At 41.0% G+C, this 19331-nt stretch overlaps 1 protein-coding gene across 4 annotated transcripts in view; it reads right to left on the bottom strand.

The window, feature by feature from the left end:
• Positions 1 to 19331, bottom strand: part of BRAF (B-Raf proto-oncogene, serine/threonine kinase) — a 130812-nt gene that overhangs the window by 71445 nt on the left and 40036 nt on the right. For all 4 annotated transcript variants that reach the window (XM_004594353.3, XM_058681375.1, XM_058681373.1 and 1 more), the window contains exons 2-3: positions 18712 to 18813; positions 9766 to 10029 (exon numbers count right to left, since the gene is read on the bottom strand). In XM_004594353.3, coding sequence (XP_004594410.2) covers positions 9766 to 10029; positions 18712 to 18813 — 366 coding nt within the window. The remainder of the gene's footprint in view (positions 1 to 9765; positions 10030 to 18711; positions 18814 to 19331) is intronic.

The following is a 19331-nucleotide window of genomic DNA, read 5'->3' as shown; positions in this document are numbered from 1 at the left end:
TGAATTTAAATTTTTCATTTTATAATAATTTATCTTGAGATAAAGGCTGCTGCATCAATCACAAAACTGTTTTTTGAAGAAAATTAGGTAGGAGTTGCTTATAACATGATTTTATTGAAGAAGAGGTGTTGCTCATACCATATAAAGACTGTCCTCTGTGACACAGGTTCTTATAGAACTGGAACTTTTTCTGTCTCTAGATGAAATAACCTTGACTACTTCCTCTTTCTTGTCCAGTAAGTACAGCTGTTTAAAAGCCTTTGTTAGTTTTCTTGCTCATTGACCCTTTGTCTAGAAATAGCACATAAAGCTACCTACAAAAGCAAATCCTTTCTCCAAAAGAGATACATGAAAGGCAGCAACTACATGAGAAGACACTTGATATCATTAACTGTAAGGTAGGTACAAACAAAATCACAATGGTACAGCTCAGCCACCCTGGGTGGCACACTAGCTGGAACAGAATTCTGGGTCATAAAGAAAAAGGGCACAGCCATTTTGGAAAAACATCTGGAAGCTCTTCAAAAGAATGTTCAAAAATAAATCAATAAATAAAAACTTAAGGCCCAGCGTGGTAGCCTAGTGGCTAAAGTCCTCACCTTGAATGCGCCAGGATCCCATATGGGCACCGGTTCCAATCCTGGTAGCCCCACTTTCCATCCAACTCCCTGCCTGTGGCCTGGGAAAGCAGTAGAGGATGGCCCAAAGCTTTGGGAACCTGCACCCAAGTGGGAGACCAGAAGAGGCTCCAGGCTCCTGCTTTTGGATAGGCTCAGTTCTGGTCGTTGTAACCACTTGGGGAGTGAATCAATGGACAGAAGGATCTTCCTCTCTGTCTCTCCTCCTCTCTGTATATCTGACTTTGCGATAAAAAGAAATGCAGCTTAAAAAAATAAAAACTTTTACACAAGTGTTCATCCCATTATTCACAATCATCAAAAAATGGTAAAAACATGAAATAGCCATCAAATGAAGAAGGTATAGATAAAATCATATGCATACTCATATATCCAACAGGATATGAACCTGTCATAAAAATGAAGCAGCCTTGAAAAACAAGGTCACAAAGCCAGTCATAATGAAGACATTAAAGGGTCTGGTTTGACTTACATGAGACAGAAGAGGAAAATACATCTACAGGAATAGGAAGTATACAAGTGGTTGCCTAGGGCTGGGAGGAAATGGCAGAATGGGTACACGATTTCTTCTTGGAGTGATGAAATTTTCTCAAACTAACTGTGGTGCTAGTTGCCTAACTCTGTGAATATACTACAAAAAGAAAAAATCACGTTATCTTTTAAATATGTAAATTAAACGGTATTTTAATTATGAATCAATAAAAATTAAAATTTAATTCTGTCTTCTGAATCATCATCCTCAAGATGGCAGGATGAGAACAAGTCATCTTTCAGGTAACTGGGAGACTCTAAAATATTTTGCCTAAAACATTGTTGTGAAACATATACAGAAAAAGGCACATGAAAGAGTAATCTAAGACTCAAAATACCCTGTTTTATTAGATTGCTAATTGTTATTAGCCAGCTCTTTGATTACTACAATGAGGCAACTAATTTTATAAAGAAAAATGGTTACTTAACTTACAGCCTTGAAGGTTCAAGTCCAAGACTGGGCAGCTCCACTGACTGGGCATCTGGTGAGGTGGTAGATGACAATGGTGGAATACACGTGGAACAAAGCCTTACTGTATCGCAAGTCAAGAGCAGAAGAGCGGAGGGGCTCAACTCAGGCTTTTACATCCAACCAATTTCTGAGAACTATCTTACAACGACACATCCACAAAGACCTAAGGACTTCCAACTAGGCCTAGCTGCTAACAACACTAACTGAACTTTTAGGACTATCAATTTATGATTTTTGGGTTCAAATACCTGCATAAACTAGAGAACAAAACCAAGTTCCACCATGGCAGTTAACACTAACTGTTAATATTTAATATTGGTCGGGTTCTCATGGAAAAAGGAAGTCTTAAGCAGTTTTGAGAATTGAGCATTTTTCTAATTTTGAGGTATTACAACGTTTCTAGTGTGTTATTCTGTGAACCAACAATCTTACATAGGTATTTAATCTACAAAAATAATCCAGTGTTTTGGGATGCATGTATTTAAATGTATACTGCAGCATTATGTCTACAGTAGAACTCTACTCTGCCTTTCCATATACATTTTTTAAAAGATTTATTTATTATCTGGGTGCGGCCTGCTTCCTTCTGGGGTGAGTACGCCGAGGGGGGAGGCCTCCGTGACTGGGCATGTCCGGGACCCACCCAACACCCTCATTGGGTGGTGGGTGAACGGGATTGGGGAGGGGCGCAACCTCAGGCCTGCAGGATTTAACCTCCGGCTGCCAGAGGCGAGCCGAGGGCTGCGGGAGAGGACGTCTAGCTTGGATCCCGAACCCAGTCCGCCATGTGCCCATGGCTCATGGCGGGCTGGGCCCGGACATGCCTGGGTGCGGCCTGCTTCCTTCTGGGGTGAGTACGCCGAGGGGGGAGGCCTCCGTGACTGGGCATGTCCGGGACCCACCCAACACCCTCATTGGGTGGTGGGTGAACGGGATTGGGGAGGGGCGCAACCTCAGGCCTGCAGGATTTAACCTCCGGCTGCCAGAGGCGAGCCGAGGGCTGCGGGAGAGGACGTCTAGCTTGGATCCCGAACCCAGTCCGCCATGTGCCCATGGCTCATGGCGGGCTGGGCCCGGACATGCCTGGGTGCGGCCTGCTTCCTTCTGGGGTGAGTACGCCGAGGGGGGAGGCCTCCGTGACTGGGCATGTCCGGGACCCACCCAACACCCTCATTGGGTGGTGGGTGAACGGGATTGGGGAGGGGCGCAACCTCAGGCCTGCAGGATTTAACCTCCGGCTGCCAGAGGCGAGCCGAGGGCTGCGGGAGAGGACGTCTAGCTTGGATCCCGAACCCAGTCCGCCATGTGCCCATGGCTCATGGCGGGCTGGGCCAGGGCGGCCAGTGTGCCATTTGGCGCCAGGCTGTGCCTGCTGGCCGCCCGGCCGGGGAGCTCTGGGGTATTGGACATCTGAATCGCTGCTGAGATAGCTCTAGAGTGACCCCACTGTTTCTGGGATCTGAGTCAATCCTAAAGATTCCCAATGCCAGTAACTCTTCCTTTGAAGAACTTCCAATCCCTTAACAATGCTGAGCTTTGAACACCTATCAAGTAAAAGATAAGCTCCGGCTTGTGTAGCAGGCTGGCACCTAATGGTCCTCGGAGCAACCACGTGCAGGTGCGTGATTTACAGCTAGGAACGGTCCCAATCTGGGATGCCACAGCTGAGATGAGGTTCCCACCAAGGGGTGTATGTGCTGGAGTGGGGGCTGCGTTCTATCTAGGAAACAGTTGCAGTCACCCGAGGCACTAGTGTGGGCTGGGATTGGATGCACCAGGCCGGTTCAGATCCCAGCACCATCTGGTGTTATGGAGAAACAGGGTAGATGTGGGACTGACTAGGCTGGGTCTCAATCCCCTTCTGAGCCATGTGTGAGCTGTATGTGGGTATGGACGAGCCATGGCTGGGCTGAAACATCCAACAACAAGAGTCAGAATGGGGTGAAAGCCAGCCAGGAAAAGCCACTGTTCCTGCTAGGACAGGAGGTGAACTGAGTAGGGTTGGCTCAAGAACCCCCTGGCAAGCGCAAAATCTGGCATTGGGAGGGGTTCTGATGGAGGAGCCTGGGCAACTCCTCTGGCAGGACACAGTCCCTGCAGGTAAGCGCGAGAAGCATGATTGGAAACAGCCCAGAATAGGCCATGGAAAGTTTCCCACTGGCATGCATTTGGCATGGATCAGGAGCAGGCCAGGCTGAATCAGTTCATGTCATCCTCTGGCAAATCCGATCACCAGAACAGAGTGTGGAATGGGCCGGGTTTGGTTGCGACAAAACCAGTACACATTCTGGAACGCCAGGGCGTGGTTGCCTGTACTGGATATGAATGCAGCACCCATCCAGCACACGTGAGATCCAGGAAGGGAGGGGCAGAGCTGGCGGGGGGGTTAAGGGGCTGGTCCCCTCGCTGGACAACCACTCCCACTGGGGAGTGTTGGCTGGGATAGAGACAGACACGACTAAGCAAGGCTACAACACCTGTGCGCTGCATGTGGACAAGATCAGGGCCACAGCATCAGCTGGCAGAAGCTGGCACTGGGGACTAATTCTGTCGAGTCAAATCACAGGACCACCTAAAGAGTGCATAAACCGGGACAGAGAGACCTGGGAGGGAAAAAGTGGGTTCCCCCTTCTTGGGTCACTAGTCCCGTGGGAGGGCATGAAAACTAGGACGGGGGCTGGGATGGCTAGACAGAGGCACTCAACAACATCTGTGAGGGCTGGATGGTTGAGTCGATTAGATAGAACTAAGCTTTAATACCCATTGACAAGTACCAGAGCCAAATGGGATGGGGGACAGACTGGTCTTCTGCTACACAAATTGGCAAACCAGGGTAGGGGGCAGGCTTGGTGGGGGTTATTGTGGGTCGCCCCGACTAGGCTGCAGCTCCCACTGGTTGATGTAAGGGCCGAACCAGACTGGACTGCAACACCCATTGGTTCCAGTGCAACTCGGGACTGAAAACAGAACCAACACAGCAATTGCAACCACCAGCTGACCAGGGTGATGGACTGTGCCGGGCCCTGTGCTTGCTAGAACATACAAGAATCTGGTCTGGGAATACCTCAAAGTATCTTTGGAGATCTCCCCACTTGAACTGCTGGACTCAGAATTCTAACCAAGAAAAGACAGAAGACAGAATAGGACAATCATTCATCTCAGCTACATGTTGGCAGCGAAATATGGGACAAATGGAGACTTCATGATGGACCATATCAATCAGTGGACCACCTCATCGAGCGAAACTGGCAGTGACTCATAACTGGAGAACTATTAACTCCACTTGAGCACATATCTCAGAGCATGCCCCACATCCGGGACTTGGGGTGGGCGGGAAACCGGGTGGGGCTTCTCCCTCAATATCCCCTTTTACCTCAGATACATGATGGAAACAATATGGACATAATAGCATTGCCCACCTCCCTATCCCCCTGAACCTTTTTTTTTTTTTTCTCTTCTCTTTCTTGATTTTCCTTCAACTATAGTTAACTATGTAAAGATTGTCAACAACAATACAATAAAATGGTATATAAAAAAAAAAAAAAAAGATTTATTTATTATTATTGCCAAGTGGACACATAGAGAGGAAGAGACAGAGAGGAAGATCTTCCATCCATTTATTCACTCCCCAAGTGACCAGAATGGCCGGGGATGAGCTGATCTGAAGCCAGGAGCCAGGAACTTCTTCTAGGTCTCCCACAAAGGTGCAGGGTCCCAAGGCTCTGGGTCATCCTCAACTGCTTTCCCAGGCCACAAGCAGGGAGCTGGATGGAAGTGGAGCTGCTGGGATCAGAATTGTCACAATGCTGGCCCTGTTTTTTTCTTTCATCTGGGTTTTCTCTGTTATTTTAGTCTTATGAATGAAGCAATCTGTTGCACACCTTTGCACAGTTAAATAGAGCCAATGAACCTCTCTTCTAAATGGTTAATAGTTTTGTGCATCAACAAGTTTACAATAATACATATGGGGCCAGTGCAACAGCCTAGTGGCTAAAGTCCTTGCCTTGCATGTGCTGGGATCCCATATGGGTGCCAGTTCATGTCCTGGATGCTCCACTTTCCTTCCAGCTCCCTGGGAAAGCAGCAGAGAACAGCTCAAAGCCTTGGGACCATGCCTCTATGTGGGAGACTTGGAAGAAGCTCCTGGCTCCTGGCTTCGGATCAGCTAGGCTCTTGTTGCTGTGGCCATTTGGGGAATGAATCAGAAGATGAAAGCTCTTTCTCTGTGTCTCTCCTTCTCGCTATAAATCTGTCCTTCCAATAAAAATAAATCCTTAAAAAATCTCTAAAATTAAAAAAAAAAAACATATTTTGGTCTTCACCCTTGGTTCCAGGCACTGTGCTCCTAAAATCATTCTAATTTCCTGACTGGAAGGCATGCTGTGTGTACCTTGTTTTCATATCTAGTCTCTGAATCTAGTTCCTGATACAGAAATTTTTGTAAAAAGTATTCTTATTTTATGTCAACCAGTGGATTTGGGAGAGATTTCATCATGCTTGGAGTGGCACGATCGACAGTAATCAGAACTGTTGAACTACCAAAACCTCTTGAGCAGGACCCTCAGAGCATGTTCCACACAGGAGACCCTGCGATTTGGGGTGTGGCTTCTCCCCTTATTTCCCTCTTTTGCCCAGATACAGGAAGGAAAAAAAGAGAATGTGGAAATGGTGATCTTATCCACCTTCCTGTAGCTCTTGACCCTTTATCAACCTAATCAACTATGTAAAAATTATCCAAAATAAAAATAATTTTAAAAAAGATTCTTATTTTAGTTACTTGAAAGGCGGTTACACAGAAGGAGAAAGACACAGACACATATAGCATATCCACACATACTACTATCTGCTGGTTCACTCTTAAATATTTACCAACAGCCAGGACTGGGCCAGGCTAAAACCAGAAGCCTTGAGTGTTATCAAGGTCTCCCACGTGTGTACAGGTCCATGTGGGTACTGGCTCCACAAAATTCTTAGTCCTTTGAAGTTTCCTAGGTAATAAGAGTATCTTGTCATGAGTTGAATCTTGGCATGTTCCTGGATGTCAGCTTGGAACTTTCCGTTCGACCCACCAGCCTCAAAGAAGTGAAGAGGGCCGAGAGGTTGAGTTAATGACTGATCACGTTTATGCTATTAAGACTCTATGAAAGTCCCTTCAGTGCTTATACTTCCACAGGAATACCAGTTCAATACTGGCTGTTCTGCTTCCAATTCAGTGCCTTGCTTATGAATCTGGGAAAGCAGAAGGTGGTGTAAGTGCTCTGGCCCCTGCACTCAGGTGTGAGACCTGGACAGAGCTTCTGGCTTCTCACTTCAGCTTGGCCAGCCGTTTTGGAAATCAGGAGAGTGAACTCGTAGATGGAAGACCTGTTCCTCTCTTGGACTCTCCTCTTTATAGCTCTGCCTTTCAAATAAATAAATGTTTAAGGAAGGAAGGATGGTGGGTAGGTAGGAAGACAGACATAAAAAAAACAACCCCTGAAATACAGTTCAGTACTTTCAGGGTACTGACCACCAACGGATGCTGAGAAAGGAAACTTCACACTCCTCACTTGCTTTGCCCAGAAGCTGAAAAGGAAGTTGTGGGAGAACCCATGGATAAAGCACAGGTCACAACCTGACACTAGTTACTGGCAAGTGAAGTAGGCAGCTCTCAGTGTGTAGAGTTCACACTAATTCCAGGTGCCTGGCATCAGAACTGAGCTAAAACATAAAGCATTCTACATAAGCTAATGTCTGCATTTGGTAGGGAAAAACACCACACATTTGCTTACAAATGTATGTTATATTGAATATAGAAGAACAAAGGAATTTGTTATTTCCTACCTCAAGATTACTCACAGGTACAGGAGCAAGTCTGATACACTCAATACGGAAGCTCTATTCTATTCCTAGGAGAATCTGCCTGAGGTCTGAGACTTCTGAAGTTTACTTCCCCTTACTTTTTAAACCCATCACTCAGGTGGAACTTCCCAGACAGAAATTTCATTCTGCTAGAAATTCAATGTTTTTAGGCTGGGTCTAGTTCATTTTGTTCCTCTACAGAACTCATGCTAACACACATCTTCAACAAATTCATTACCTGATTCATGAGGACGGAGGACTTTGCCCTCCTGCCGGAGTGACATCTTCAATTAATTACCTGTTCTCAGGTGACTGACCAACAGACAAATCCTCTTCCTTTAAATTGCTGACTGAGCATCACACTTATCAGGATTTTGCTGAGAAGAATGACTCCCTATATACAGCTCCTAGTATTTTCTTGGTTTTCTATTTTGGCTTATTCATTTATGCAATTACATATTTTATATCTTTCAGGATTCCTTAGAATTTCTAGTCCTCTGACAATGTCCTGTCCTATCAGTTTAGTCTTTGTATAAGCCTTTACTGTTATTTCAATGGAATTCTTAAAGAGAAAATCTTTACAAAGGCCAGTGCTTAGTCTGTTGTTCTGGACTATACATCTAAATCTTCATAAAAAAAGCACCCTTGCTTTTGGCACTTGATTTCACTTCCTCATGTAGGTTCTCCTGTCCTTTCTCCTGAGGGTCCAGGACAGAGTCATGTATTCTGAATGAACAGGTGTTTATTACCATGAACACCTCTATTTACAATGCATTCTGGCTGAGACAATATGTAAAGATTCTAACATAGAACTTGCAACATCACATGGCAAATATTCAAAAATAGTAACTTTTAATCTTAGTAATTATTAAGGCATGAGAGAGAGAGAGAGAGAGGAGGCTGTTAAGAAAAGGGTTAATAGATTCAGACGCAAGGAAGAACTGCAAAATAGTATCCTTAAAACAGCTGAATGCTCTAAACCTGTTTATTCCTAAGATCTTCTAAAGTTCATGATACAGTTTCTCTGAACATTAAATGTGAATAGTTAGGTTCAGAGCATAATAAACAAGAATAAATTACTTGCTTAATCTAAGTCTAGCCAGGATCATTAATACAAATCTAGCCAACTGTCTAGCTATTCTTTTATTTATTATTCTACATTTCTGATGGGTCTCAAGTGCTTTTTAAAAGTGGAATTCTAAGTTTTACTGCTATCTAAGCTTAAGGATTCTCTATGATTCCTTCATAAATATGAAGAAGATGGCTTACCGTAACAATTCAGATTAGATCAACAAATCTGAAAGGCTATCTCTAACAAATTCAAATTTTTTGTAATTTATATGCAGAAACACAAAATTTCTAAGCTTAGCAGATTCTGGAAAGAGGAATAATACTGTGAGAAAGAGAAGTAAAATGCCTGCGATTTAAAAACGCATTTTCTACAGGTAATAAAGGATTAATTTAAAATCTACTGAGGATGGGATGGCTCGCCATCAACTGTTCTGTAACACATGCTTCTTTAAACTTAGAACTAAAGCACAGTTCATACCCATGTAATTTTGCCTTCTATTTCCCTTTTTAAGAGGGCATGTTTGAAAGATGCTGCTCAGTAATACTTCAACTTAATAGGGAAAAATAATTTTAATTGTACATAACAGAAGAAAAAAGAGTAGAAGAGATATTGTGTAAAAATGTGGAAATGAATTAAGCAAGCATAAATCTAAAAAGTAGTGAGGTATACAGATACATTATGAAGTCAATGGACTATTTGTTGTGCTTATGAATTACAGATCATCAATAATGATTCTGAAGATTTTTTCACTTTAAGTATTAATTATGGTTTTCATTATTCCAATGGTAAGAGCAATAATAAACATAATTATATAAATAAGAGGAAATACATTCAGTACACTGGAAGCTCAATATTTAATAATAAGTCAGACCGGTGATTTCTCAAGGGAGAACAACAAGTCTCACCTGACATATATCAGACAACAAGCAAGCTAAAATCTCCAAATTCTGATTGATTTTTATGTAGTACTTAACCACAAGCATGTTTCAAGTTCAGCAGATGGTTTTAAACATCAAATGACAATACAATTTGTACTAACAAGAGAACATACTTTGGTACCTAATACATATGTCTTTTCCATTGTTTTTTTTTTTAATCAATACTTCCACTTGCATGATCTCTGAGTAAAAATGATAATATATTGATTTGTCAACAAACGGTCTTTCTGAAAGACATAAATATCAAAGTAATGATATTATAACTGGACTTACCACTGTCCTCTGTTTGTTGGGCAGGAAGACTCTAACGATAGGTTTTTGTGGGGACTTGGGGTTGCTCCGTGACACATCTGTGGGATTTTGAAAAACTGAAAGAGATGAAGGTAGCACTGAAAGGCTAGAAGAGGAAGAAGACGTAACGGTGTCCGTTGATGCTGAGCTAGAAACAGAAAAATCAGTTCCATTCCCCAGGGATTCCAACAACTGCTGCTCTCTTTGCTGGAGTGCATCTAGCTTGCTGGTGTATTCTTCATAGGCCTATAAAATAAAGTAGACTTACATTGAATTTGGACTTTGTCCTGTTATGAACAAAAGGAAACATGAAATTTCAGTCTCTATTATAATCTCTTTATAATCTTACTAACTGGGTTTTTAAGTTCTAAATTACAAAATAAGTGCCAGAAATACTTTACCCTTAAGTCGTTAAACTGCTATATGACATCACAGAATTATACTGGGAAACTTAATACACATTCATATATATGCACATACATATATCTGAATGGTATCTAGATGGTCCACAAATATCAATAAAAAAACTTAGTATTTTCCAGTTATCTGGCCATACTGTGATTTATCTTCCAAATCATATCTCTAGAATAACAAAATAATACACTACTTCAAGAAAAGACATTCCTCCCCACTGAAATTTTTTCTATAAAAGTTATATGCATTTTAACTTTCATACAACTATTTCTACCACTACCACTACTTCTCATACACACCCCCTCACTGAAAGAAAAAAACTGAAAACAACATAATGGGGTGTTATAAAAGAGTTGTTCAAATACAAAACTGAGGTACACAATGACAAATCTTATCACCAGCATCAAAACCTTAACAAGACTTACATGTAACTGTCCCCTTCTTTCTGATATAGCCATGAATTGAAAAAAAAATAATAAACCTTATTCTTCTCATTATAAATCTGATCATTTTATTTTCCTTCAAATATTGCTTAGAAAATAAATATTGTATTTGAAACTATGACTTATAACCTGTAGTGAAGAAATTCTAGGGTCATATTCCATTAGGATGTCATCCTGCAAGCTTCATCTGTCTAAGGCTAGAAAATCAGATTGACTGCATGACATCTTAAATTCTAAAAGAACAGAACAGCACTATAAGTAACACAAACAAGTAAACTGGATTATTCAGGCTCCTCATTTTTTCCAGGCAGTGGTAATCCTTTCATTCACACTATGGTTTACCATTTCTCCCTGCCCTCCCAAATAGGGGCAATACTACAAATTACTGAAGAAAAGCTACAAGGGAGAAACAAAGCCTTAAAACGGCATTTTCTACTTCCCAAAGAGTTTATTATTGGGTTGTGGATAAGCAGACGGATAATTGTTGCGTTAAGCATTGTACATCAGAAATAATAAAAAAACATTTTGAATACAAGATGAGAATGACTAAGGAAGGAGTCTTTGGAACATGGGCACTTGGATAACTATAAGCAGAGAAAAGTTTGCACACAGCAGAAATTCCGCAACCAAGCAAGGAAATGAGTTTAACACACATAACAAAAACTATAAACTGGTAGAGCTGTATGCCATTGCAACAGAGTAAAGGATCAATATGTTTATAGAACTTCTCACAAAAGCTGTGAAATCTGATTTTAATTTTATAAGCCAGGGAGAATTACCAAAAGTAGACATAAAAAAATTTTTACTTCAATAAAGGCTACAACATCCTGATTATCCAGATATTTGAACTTTTTATCATATAACTGAACCCTAATAAGGTAACACAGGCATCTTAACTGATGTCTTTCTCTCCCACAGGCCAAATGTTTACTGTCACCTTCGTAAACATACTTGCCACACAAAAATTAACCACAGAGAGTAATAAAAAATAATTTTTCCTTTAAAGATTTACTTTATTTTTATTGCAAAGTCAGATATACAGAGAGGAAAGAAGGAGAGACAGAGAGAAAGATATTCTATCCGTTGATTCACTTCCCAAGTGACCCCAATGGCCACAGCTGAGTCAATCCAAAGCCAGGAGTCTGGAGCCTCTTCTAGGTCTTCCACACTGGTGCAGGGTCCCAACGCTTTGGGCCATCCTTGACTGCTTTCCCAGGCCACAGGCAGGGAGCTGGATGGGAAGTGGGGCTGCCAGGATTATAACTGGCACTCATATGGAACCCCAACGTGTTCAAGGTGAGGACTTGATAACGGGCCCAAAAGGAATTTTTCAAATGTCATTTCCTTAATAAAAAGTTAGTAGTAGTTTTAAAGTGACACCAATGCCTCCATCATGGATTATATGGTGTCATTTTATACGGTCATTATATGGTGTTAGTCTGGGGGTCAGTGCTGCAGTGCAATGGGCTAAGCTGCTGCATGCAACACTGACATTCCGTATGTGTACCCCTTAAGTCCTAGCTGCTTCGCTTCTGATCCAGCTCCCTGAGAACACTCCTGGGAAAGCGGTGGACAATGCCTAAATGCTCGGGATCCTGTCTGCCATGGGTGAAAGCCTGAAGAAGCTCCTGGCTTTGGCCTGGTCCATACACACACTGAGTGACCTATGTCATAATCTTCCTCCTTCAGCAACCCTTAAGATTATGGGTCAGGAACCTCTTAGGTACGAAGCTGCTTCAGAGTCTGTAAGCCACATTCTCCTCCCCGCCCTCTCTGCCTACCCGTGAGTCAAATGACACTTACCAATCACGATCTGGGACCTTAATGGGCTGGTGTCACAAAGCCACTTCCCTTTCAAGTCCTTTAAAGAGCCCATAGTAAGTAAGAGCTTGTTCTTTCTACAGAGACAGACAGACTCAGAGGATGGAAGGTCGAAACCTCTCTTTACCTCACCCTGAGCCTTTCTGGCCCATTTGCTGTGAACAAGGCCCACAAGTTTCGGTATTCCTCACCTTCAGAATAAAAATGACCACTCTGTAAGAAGTATTGGTGTCTATGCTTAAAATGCTTTTTAAGTAATAGATAAATGCCTAGAAAAGAAATAGCAGGCCCTAGTCTCGACCACCACACTTTGGTGTGGCCCACCTAGGATACTGTGGGCATTTGGGGAGTCAAATCAGTGCCTGGGAGTTGTCTCTACATTTTTACCAAGTAAATAACTTTTAAGAATTTTATAATAAACTAAAAAATGAATCATAAATGTAAATGAGCTACAACTACAGAATTCTCAGAAGACGCAGGAAAAACAGAAAATAACATGTTGATGGAGATATTAAAAAACTGGAATCCATGTGCACTGCTGAGGAAATACAAAACAATGCAATGGCTTTGGAAAGCTGGGAGTTCCTGAAAACGCAAAACAGTATTACTACAAGATCCAGCAATTCCATTCCTGGGCACACAATCAAAACATTTTAAAACATTCTGTTTATACAGAAACTTGTACACAATGCTCAGGGTATCATTACTGATAATATAGTCAAAAATCGTAAATAAACAGGCCAAATTATTTTTTCCCAGTCAGAACGAATTTATTAGAGATAAATAAATTTGCAGGAGTGGCCAATTGCTGGCATGCAAACAGAACAAGCACTTGGCAGAGGCCAAAATGTAACTATGAGCTAAGCTGATACAGTATAAGCCAGAAAAGGACCATTAAGGGCCCTTATCTGAACTAGCTTTTCACAGGTTTTTCAAACTTAGTGGGGCTTTCTCTCTAAGAACAGGTACTGGAAAGTAATGCAGAGGGGGTGTGGCAGGGAACAATACAGGCAAGGGGACAGAGCCAGGGAGATTTGGTTCTAAGTACAGTAGAGCTCAAATCTTTACCAACTGATGATGCATAAACAAAATGATTTACTTATACAATGTATATTATTCAGTCCCAAAAAGAAATGAAGTCTTGAAATAAGCTATAACATTACACTAAGTAAAAGCAGTCAGTCAAAAAGGCCACATGGCAGACATTTTATCTATTTCTATAAAATGTCTCAACAGGGAAATCCATAGAGACAAAAAGTAGATCAGCTATTGCAGGGGGCTGGAGGAGAAGAATGGCAGTGGATAAAGGATTCCTTTTGGGGGGTGCTAAGCATATCTTGGAATCAGTAGTGGTGACTGTATAGCTCTGTGAATATATAAAAATTGCTGAGTTGTAGTTTTTCCAAAAATGATTTATAATTTGTGAATTATTTTTCAAAACGGGAAAACTTTGGGGATTTGTTTAATTTTACTTGAAAAAAAAAAACAAGTAAAATAAATTTATCATTTAGCTCATTAAATTTATTTATTTTTAAGATTTATTTATTTTCCTTGGAAAGGCAGATTTACAGAGAGAAGGAGAGACAAACATTTTTTAGCTGCTGCTGCACTCCCCAAACGGCCACAACGGCAACAGATGAGCTAATCTGAAGCCTGGAGCCTCTTCTGAGTCTCCCAAACAGGTGTAGAATCCCATGGACTAGAGCCATCTCCGTCTCTCTCCCAGGCCACAAGCAGGAAGTTGGATTGGAAGTGGAGGGGGACAGAAACCAGCATCCATATGTGCCATTAAGTTATTAAGCAATCTACAAGGAACAATGAAACACTTCCCAAAAATGATATATAGAAGCCATGCTCTCCGTAAACAGGAAGCAGCTTCCTTATTCACTGCAGCATTTGATGAAATGCTTCTGTCATTGCCTGGGCTTTAACAGACTAAAGTTAAGACAGGGTGTCATGTATCATGAGAACAATAGAGAAATTCTGAGCACAGGATCTGAAGTCACAGTATCTGGCTTCTAACTTTGGCTAAACCAAAGTTAATACAAGTGGAACTTTGATCACAGTATTATTATTATTATTAAACCCTCTAATTATGAGTTTCTTCATCTATAAAATGAGAATGAGACTAGTAAGCATAATTCAAGGATGGGCTGATGATTAAACAAAATATTCCAAATATGCAATGGAAAAAGATATAGCAATTCTTTCAATGCTGAAACACAGAATTATCATGAGTCTGCAATTCTGCTTCTGGGTACATACTCAGAACAGCAGCGATCTTTATACCAGTACTATGCACAGTTATTAACAGACAGAAGCAGCAGTGTGCAATGAGAGGTATGTGGCTAAATGGAATATTAGCCTTAAAGAGGAAGGAAATTTTGATACACTTTATATGGACAAACCTTCAAGACACTATATGAAGTGAAATAAGCTAGTTAAAAGACAACTGCTTCATAATTCCACTTATATTAAGATATGCAGAGCTGTCAATTTCATTGAGTCAAAAAGCACAGTGGTTGTTAGGAACTAGGGTAAGACTGGAAAGGGGATTGGTGTTTAATGGGTAAAGAACTTCATTTGAGATGATGAAAGTGTTCTGGAGATGGATGAGGGCGATGACCACAATATAAATGCACCTCACGTCACAGAACATGTTATTTATTTATCTATTTATTTGTTTTTAGTTGATAGATTCACTTGAAAGCCAGAGTTACAGGAAAAGGAACAGAGTGGAGAGGGGGGTAGGGAGACAGGGAGAGCAGAGAAAATAAGAGAGGGAAAGGGGGAGAGAAGGGAAGGGAAATGAAGGGAGAGGGAGATACTTTTCATCCGCTGGTTCACTCCCCAAATGGCCACAACGGCTGGGGCTGCACCAGGCCAAAGGCAAGAGCCAGGAACTTCATCCAGGTTTCCTATACGGTATCAGGGGCCCAAGTACTTGTACTATCTTCTGCTGCTGTACCAGGTACATTAGCAGCAAGCTGAATTGAAAGTACAGCAGCCAGCAATCATATGGGATGCCAGCGTTGCAGGCAGCAGTTTAATAAATACTGTGCCATAATGCTGGCCCAAGAACTATTTAAAAATGGTTAAAATGGTAATTTTTTGGTAATGAATACTTTCTCCCAATGAAAATAAAGCAATAGGACTGGTGTGATGGCTCAATTGGCTAATCCTCTACCTGCAAGCACTGGCATACCATATGGGCACTGTTTCATGTCCTGGCTGTTTCACTTCCTGTCCAGCTCCCTGCTTGTGGCCTGAGAAAACAAAAGAGGATGGGCCAAGGCCTTGGTAACCTGTAGCTGTGTGGGAGACCCTGAGGAAGCTCCTGGCTCTGAATTGGTTTAACTTGGGCTGTTATGGTCATTTGGGGGAGTTGAACCAGTGGAGAGTCTTCTTCTCTATCTCCTTTGCTCTATGGGTCTGTCTTTCCAATAAAAATAAACTGAAAAATCTTTGAAAAAGAAAAGTATTGAGGGCTCTTAAGTGATGGAATGGCAGCTTGCAGAACGGAGGGTAAACCTGGATGCTCACTGAAGGACTCTGAGTGGTTGGCATTCACAGGGCTTTTCTTAAGGGATGGTCAGTTTTCCATAGGCGAGGATGATGTCATCCATAGGCAGCTGAATCAGTATTGACAAGTGCAATATTCTCCCCCTCATTTATGTGTTTATAGGCTCTATCTCCCACTCCATTAAAACAAAAGTTATTTGAGGGCAGAAATATTTGGCTCTTTAGATTGACATATCCCCCAGAGCCTACAGCAATGAAATGTTAGCAGATATTCAGTAACATTTGTTGAATGAATCACTCAGCATATATGAAGCACTAACAGGTCAGAATTAACGTATTTCATAATCATAAATTCAATCTATATCATATCTGCTATTACTCTGACTTTATCATTATAAGGAGACTAGGTATCTGGGGAACCTAAGGCAAAGCTGGAATTCAAGCACAGGGTCTGAGACACCAGGTTTCATCTTAACTATTATACTACCTTATATAGTATATGCATATAATGTGTGCTACACACACACAACAACACACATATAAACATACACAAATTCTTATGAGTACTTTGTATAATTCTTAGATTGTATACAAATTGTGTGGCAGTAGTCTCAAGAATAAGAACCTAGTACTTCAGCATATGCTAACGATGTAATAAGTGAATTATGATCTGTTAGTACTACCTTAAATTTGAGTAGGTGATTTAATTTTGTGTGCTTCATTCTGAAAAGCAATAAACCAGATACACCTAGTAAAAGGCCCCAAATAATTAGGTAAAAAATGCATTAAACACATTCCCAGGGCACAGAATAGTAAGTTCAAGTGCATGTGTGTGAGGCAGGTAGTGGGTTAATACTGCAGTGACACAGGGTGACTTATGCAAATGAGTTAAATCTGAGCATGAGACAGAGTTTCCCAAGACAGGAATGCTTGGCAAAAAATCTGCTTTACGTGTTATATCACGTATTTCCAATTAACAAAAGAATCATCATTTTCATTAGTACTATATTTGCCCCCTATGATTTCTTTGCCTGGCATCCTAAGACATACTAGTAAAAAAGAAAGCATGAGACGTTAGCAACTATGTGACCAAAAATTCCAACTTAGCATTGATACTAACTAGCAGTGTGAACAGGGTTAAACCACATGAAAAAGAGGAAAAAGAAGAAAGAATTTATTAGGCGCTATTTTCAAACACTTGCATTTATTTTTAAAAACTAACTTACTGGGCCCGGCGGCGTGGCCTAGCGGCTAAAGTCCTCACCTTGAACGCCCCGGGATCCCATGTGGGCGCCGGTTCTAATCCCGGCAGCTCCACTTCCCATCCAGTTCCCTGCCTGAGGCCTGGGAAAGCAGTTGAGGACGGCCCAATGCATTGGGACCCTGCACCTGCGTGGGAGACCTCGAAGAGGTTCCAGGTTCCCAGCTTCAGATCGGCACGCACCGGCCCGTTGCGGCTCACTTGGGGAGTGAATCATAGGACGGAAGATCTTCCTCTCTGTCTCTTCTCCTCTCTGTATATCTGACTTTGTAATAAAATGAATAAATCTTCAAAAAAAAAAAACTAACTTACTTTCTAATAAAATGCTTAAGACTTAATTTTAAAAAGTAATTAGGTTACTAAATTAGAAATTTAGTTCAACAGGTTTTTATTCTATGTTTAAATATCTGACATTTGGAGCCAACCTTATAACCCAGGGTTACCTCCTGATATGACTAATGAAGTTGAACCAAATTTTATAGAGACAGACAGTGTGGGCTATGGAGTCTGAATGATTAGATTATGTAACAGTTTGTTTCTTGTGGAGCTTGACTGAGAGAAGGTAACGAATGCCAAGCTTATCTGTGCTAACAGTACCTGCTATTTTGTAGGATTTGTAACAATAACTAACTGTATGAAATTACAATCAAGTTTAAGACTTGGCACTGTTGAACAATATAAACACTTTTGTGCCAAAGATTATACATTTTACCTATAAGGAAGCAGAAACAAACTGGGGGGATTTGAAAAAGGCATTGCATAAAATAATCCCATTTTCCAATACGGTGCCTAGTTTCATTTCATTTTGTTTTCTTTCTTTCTTCTGTTTCTTCTTTTTCTTTCTTATCTATCCATCCATCATGCAGAGATAGAAGCAGATAGCCAGATGCAGAGAGAACTCCCACCTCTCACTTCTCACATGCCCAAGGCTGGGCCAAGCCAAAGTCAGGAGCTGGGAGCCAGCAGCAGGAAGCTCAACCCTGCTCTCCCACAGGATGGGTAGAGCTCAGCGACTTGAGCCATCTCTCTGCTTTATCCCTGGTGCACACCAGCTGGAAGCTGAAACTGAGCCAGAACTCAAATGCAGACATTTTGATATGGGAGACACATTCTTCAATTGGAAATTTGATGCTGGTGTCTTACATCTGTTTCAATAACTAGTTCTTTTACCAAAACAATGCATGTTCTCTTGCTGTTAATTGATTTCTAATTCACTTAATACTTTGAAATTTATATATGCTCCCCCCTTAGTTTTGACATTTTCCATACTACAAAAGCAACACTGGTTTATTGTAACAAGAGAAACCAAACAAGGCAATATAAAAAAGCAAAACTAAATTCCCCTTCCCATATCTATTCCTAATACCACCTCTTAAAAAAAAACAAGATTATCAATATAAATACTTTCCATAAATTCACCTTTTTAAATTTTCAAAATTGCTACAGTCAGGACACTTAAATGCTTACCTCCAGATATATTGATGGTGGATTATGCTCCCCACCAAATTTGTCCAAGAGGGCCTCTATATGTTCCTGTGTCAACTTAATCATCTGTTTGATATTCCACACCTAAAAAAATTTTAAGAGAAATCTAAATTAAAGTTACTAAGTATATGAATTAGAAATGTTTTAATTCAGACATTTACACTGCAGTAACTACCAGTGTCCTAGAAATTTAGAGTTCAGAGATTCTTCCCTTAAGTAGGTTGTTCGTATCCTGGAAATACAGTATATTCACAATTATGAAAGAGTCAAATAATACAACAATATTCACAATAAACCATGAAAATCTTTTTTCATTTTCCCCATATGTCTGGCCTAAGATCAAAACAAGAAGTATTATTTGTAGTTCTTCCATGTGTTCTTTTGAACTCATGTAAAAACAAACATACAAATACATAAAATACTTATAAATACAATTACTTTACCACTTGCTTTTCTCAATAACAATGCTTCACAATTCATTACTTGGGTGTTTTACTTTTTTCTCGGGGCTGTTTAAGCATTTATTTCATAATAATTTAATATTACTGCTAATTCCAATGGTCTCCAAACTTCTGCGTTGAGGTAAGGCAGACAGAGGAATT

The sequence above is a fragment of the Ochotona princeps genome, chromosome 25, assembly GCF_030435755.1.
Source record: "Ochotona princeps isolate mOchPri1 chromosome 25, mOchPri1.hap1, whole genome shotgun sequence".
In the NCBI taxonomy this organism is placed as follows: Eukaryota; Metazoa; Chordata; class Mammalia; order Lagomorpha; family Ochotonidae; genus Ochotona; species Ochotona princeps.
The sequence above is the reverse complement of the archived record's forward strand: the minus strand, read 5'-3'. Positions and strand labels throughout refer to the sequence as shown.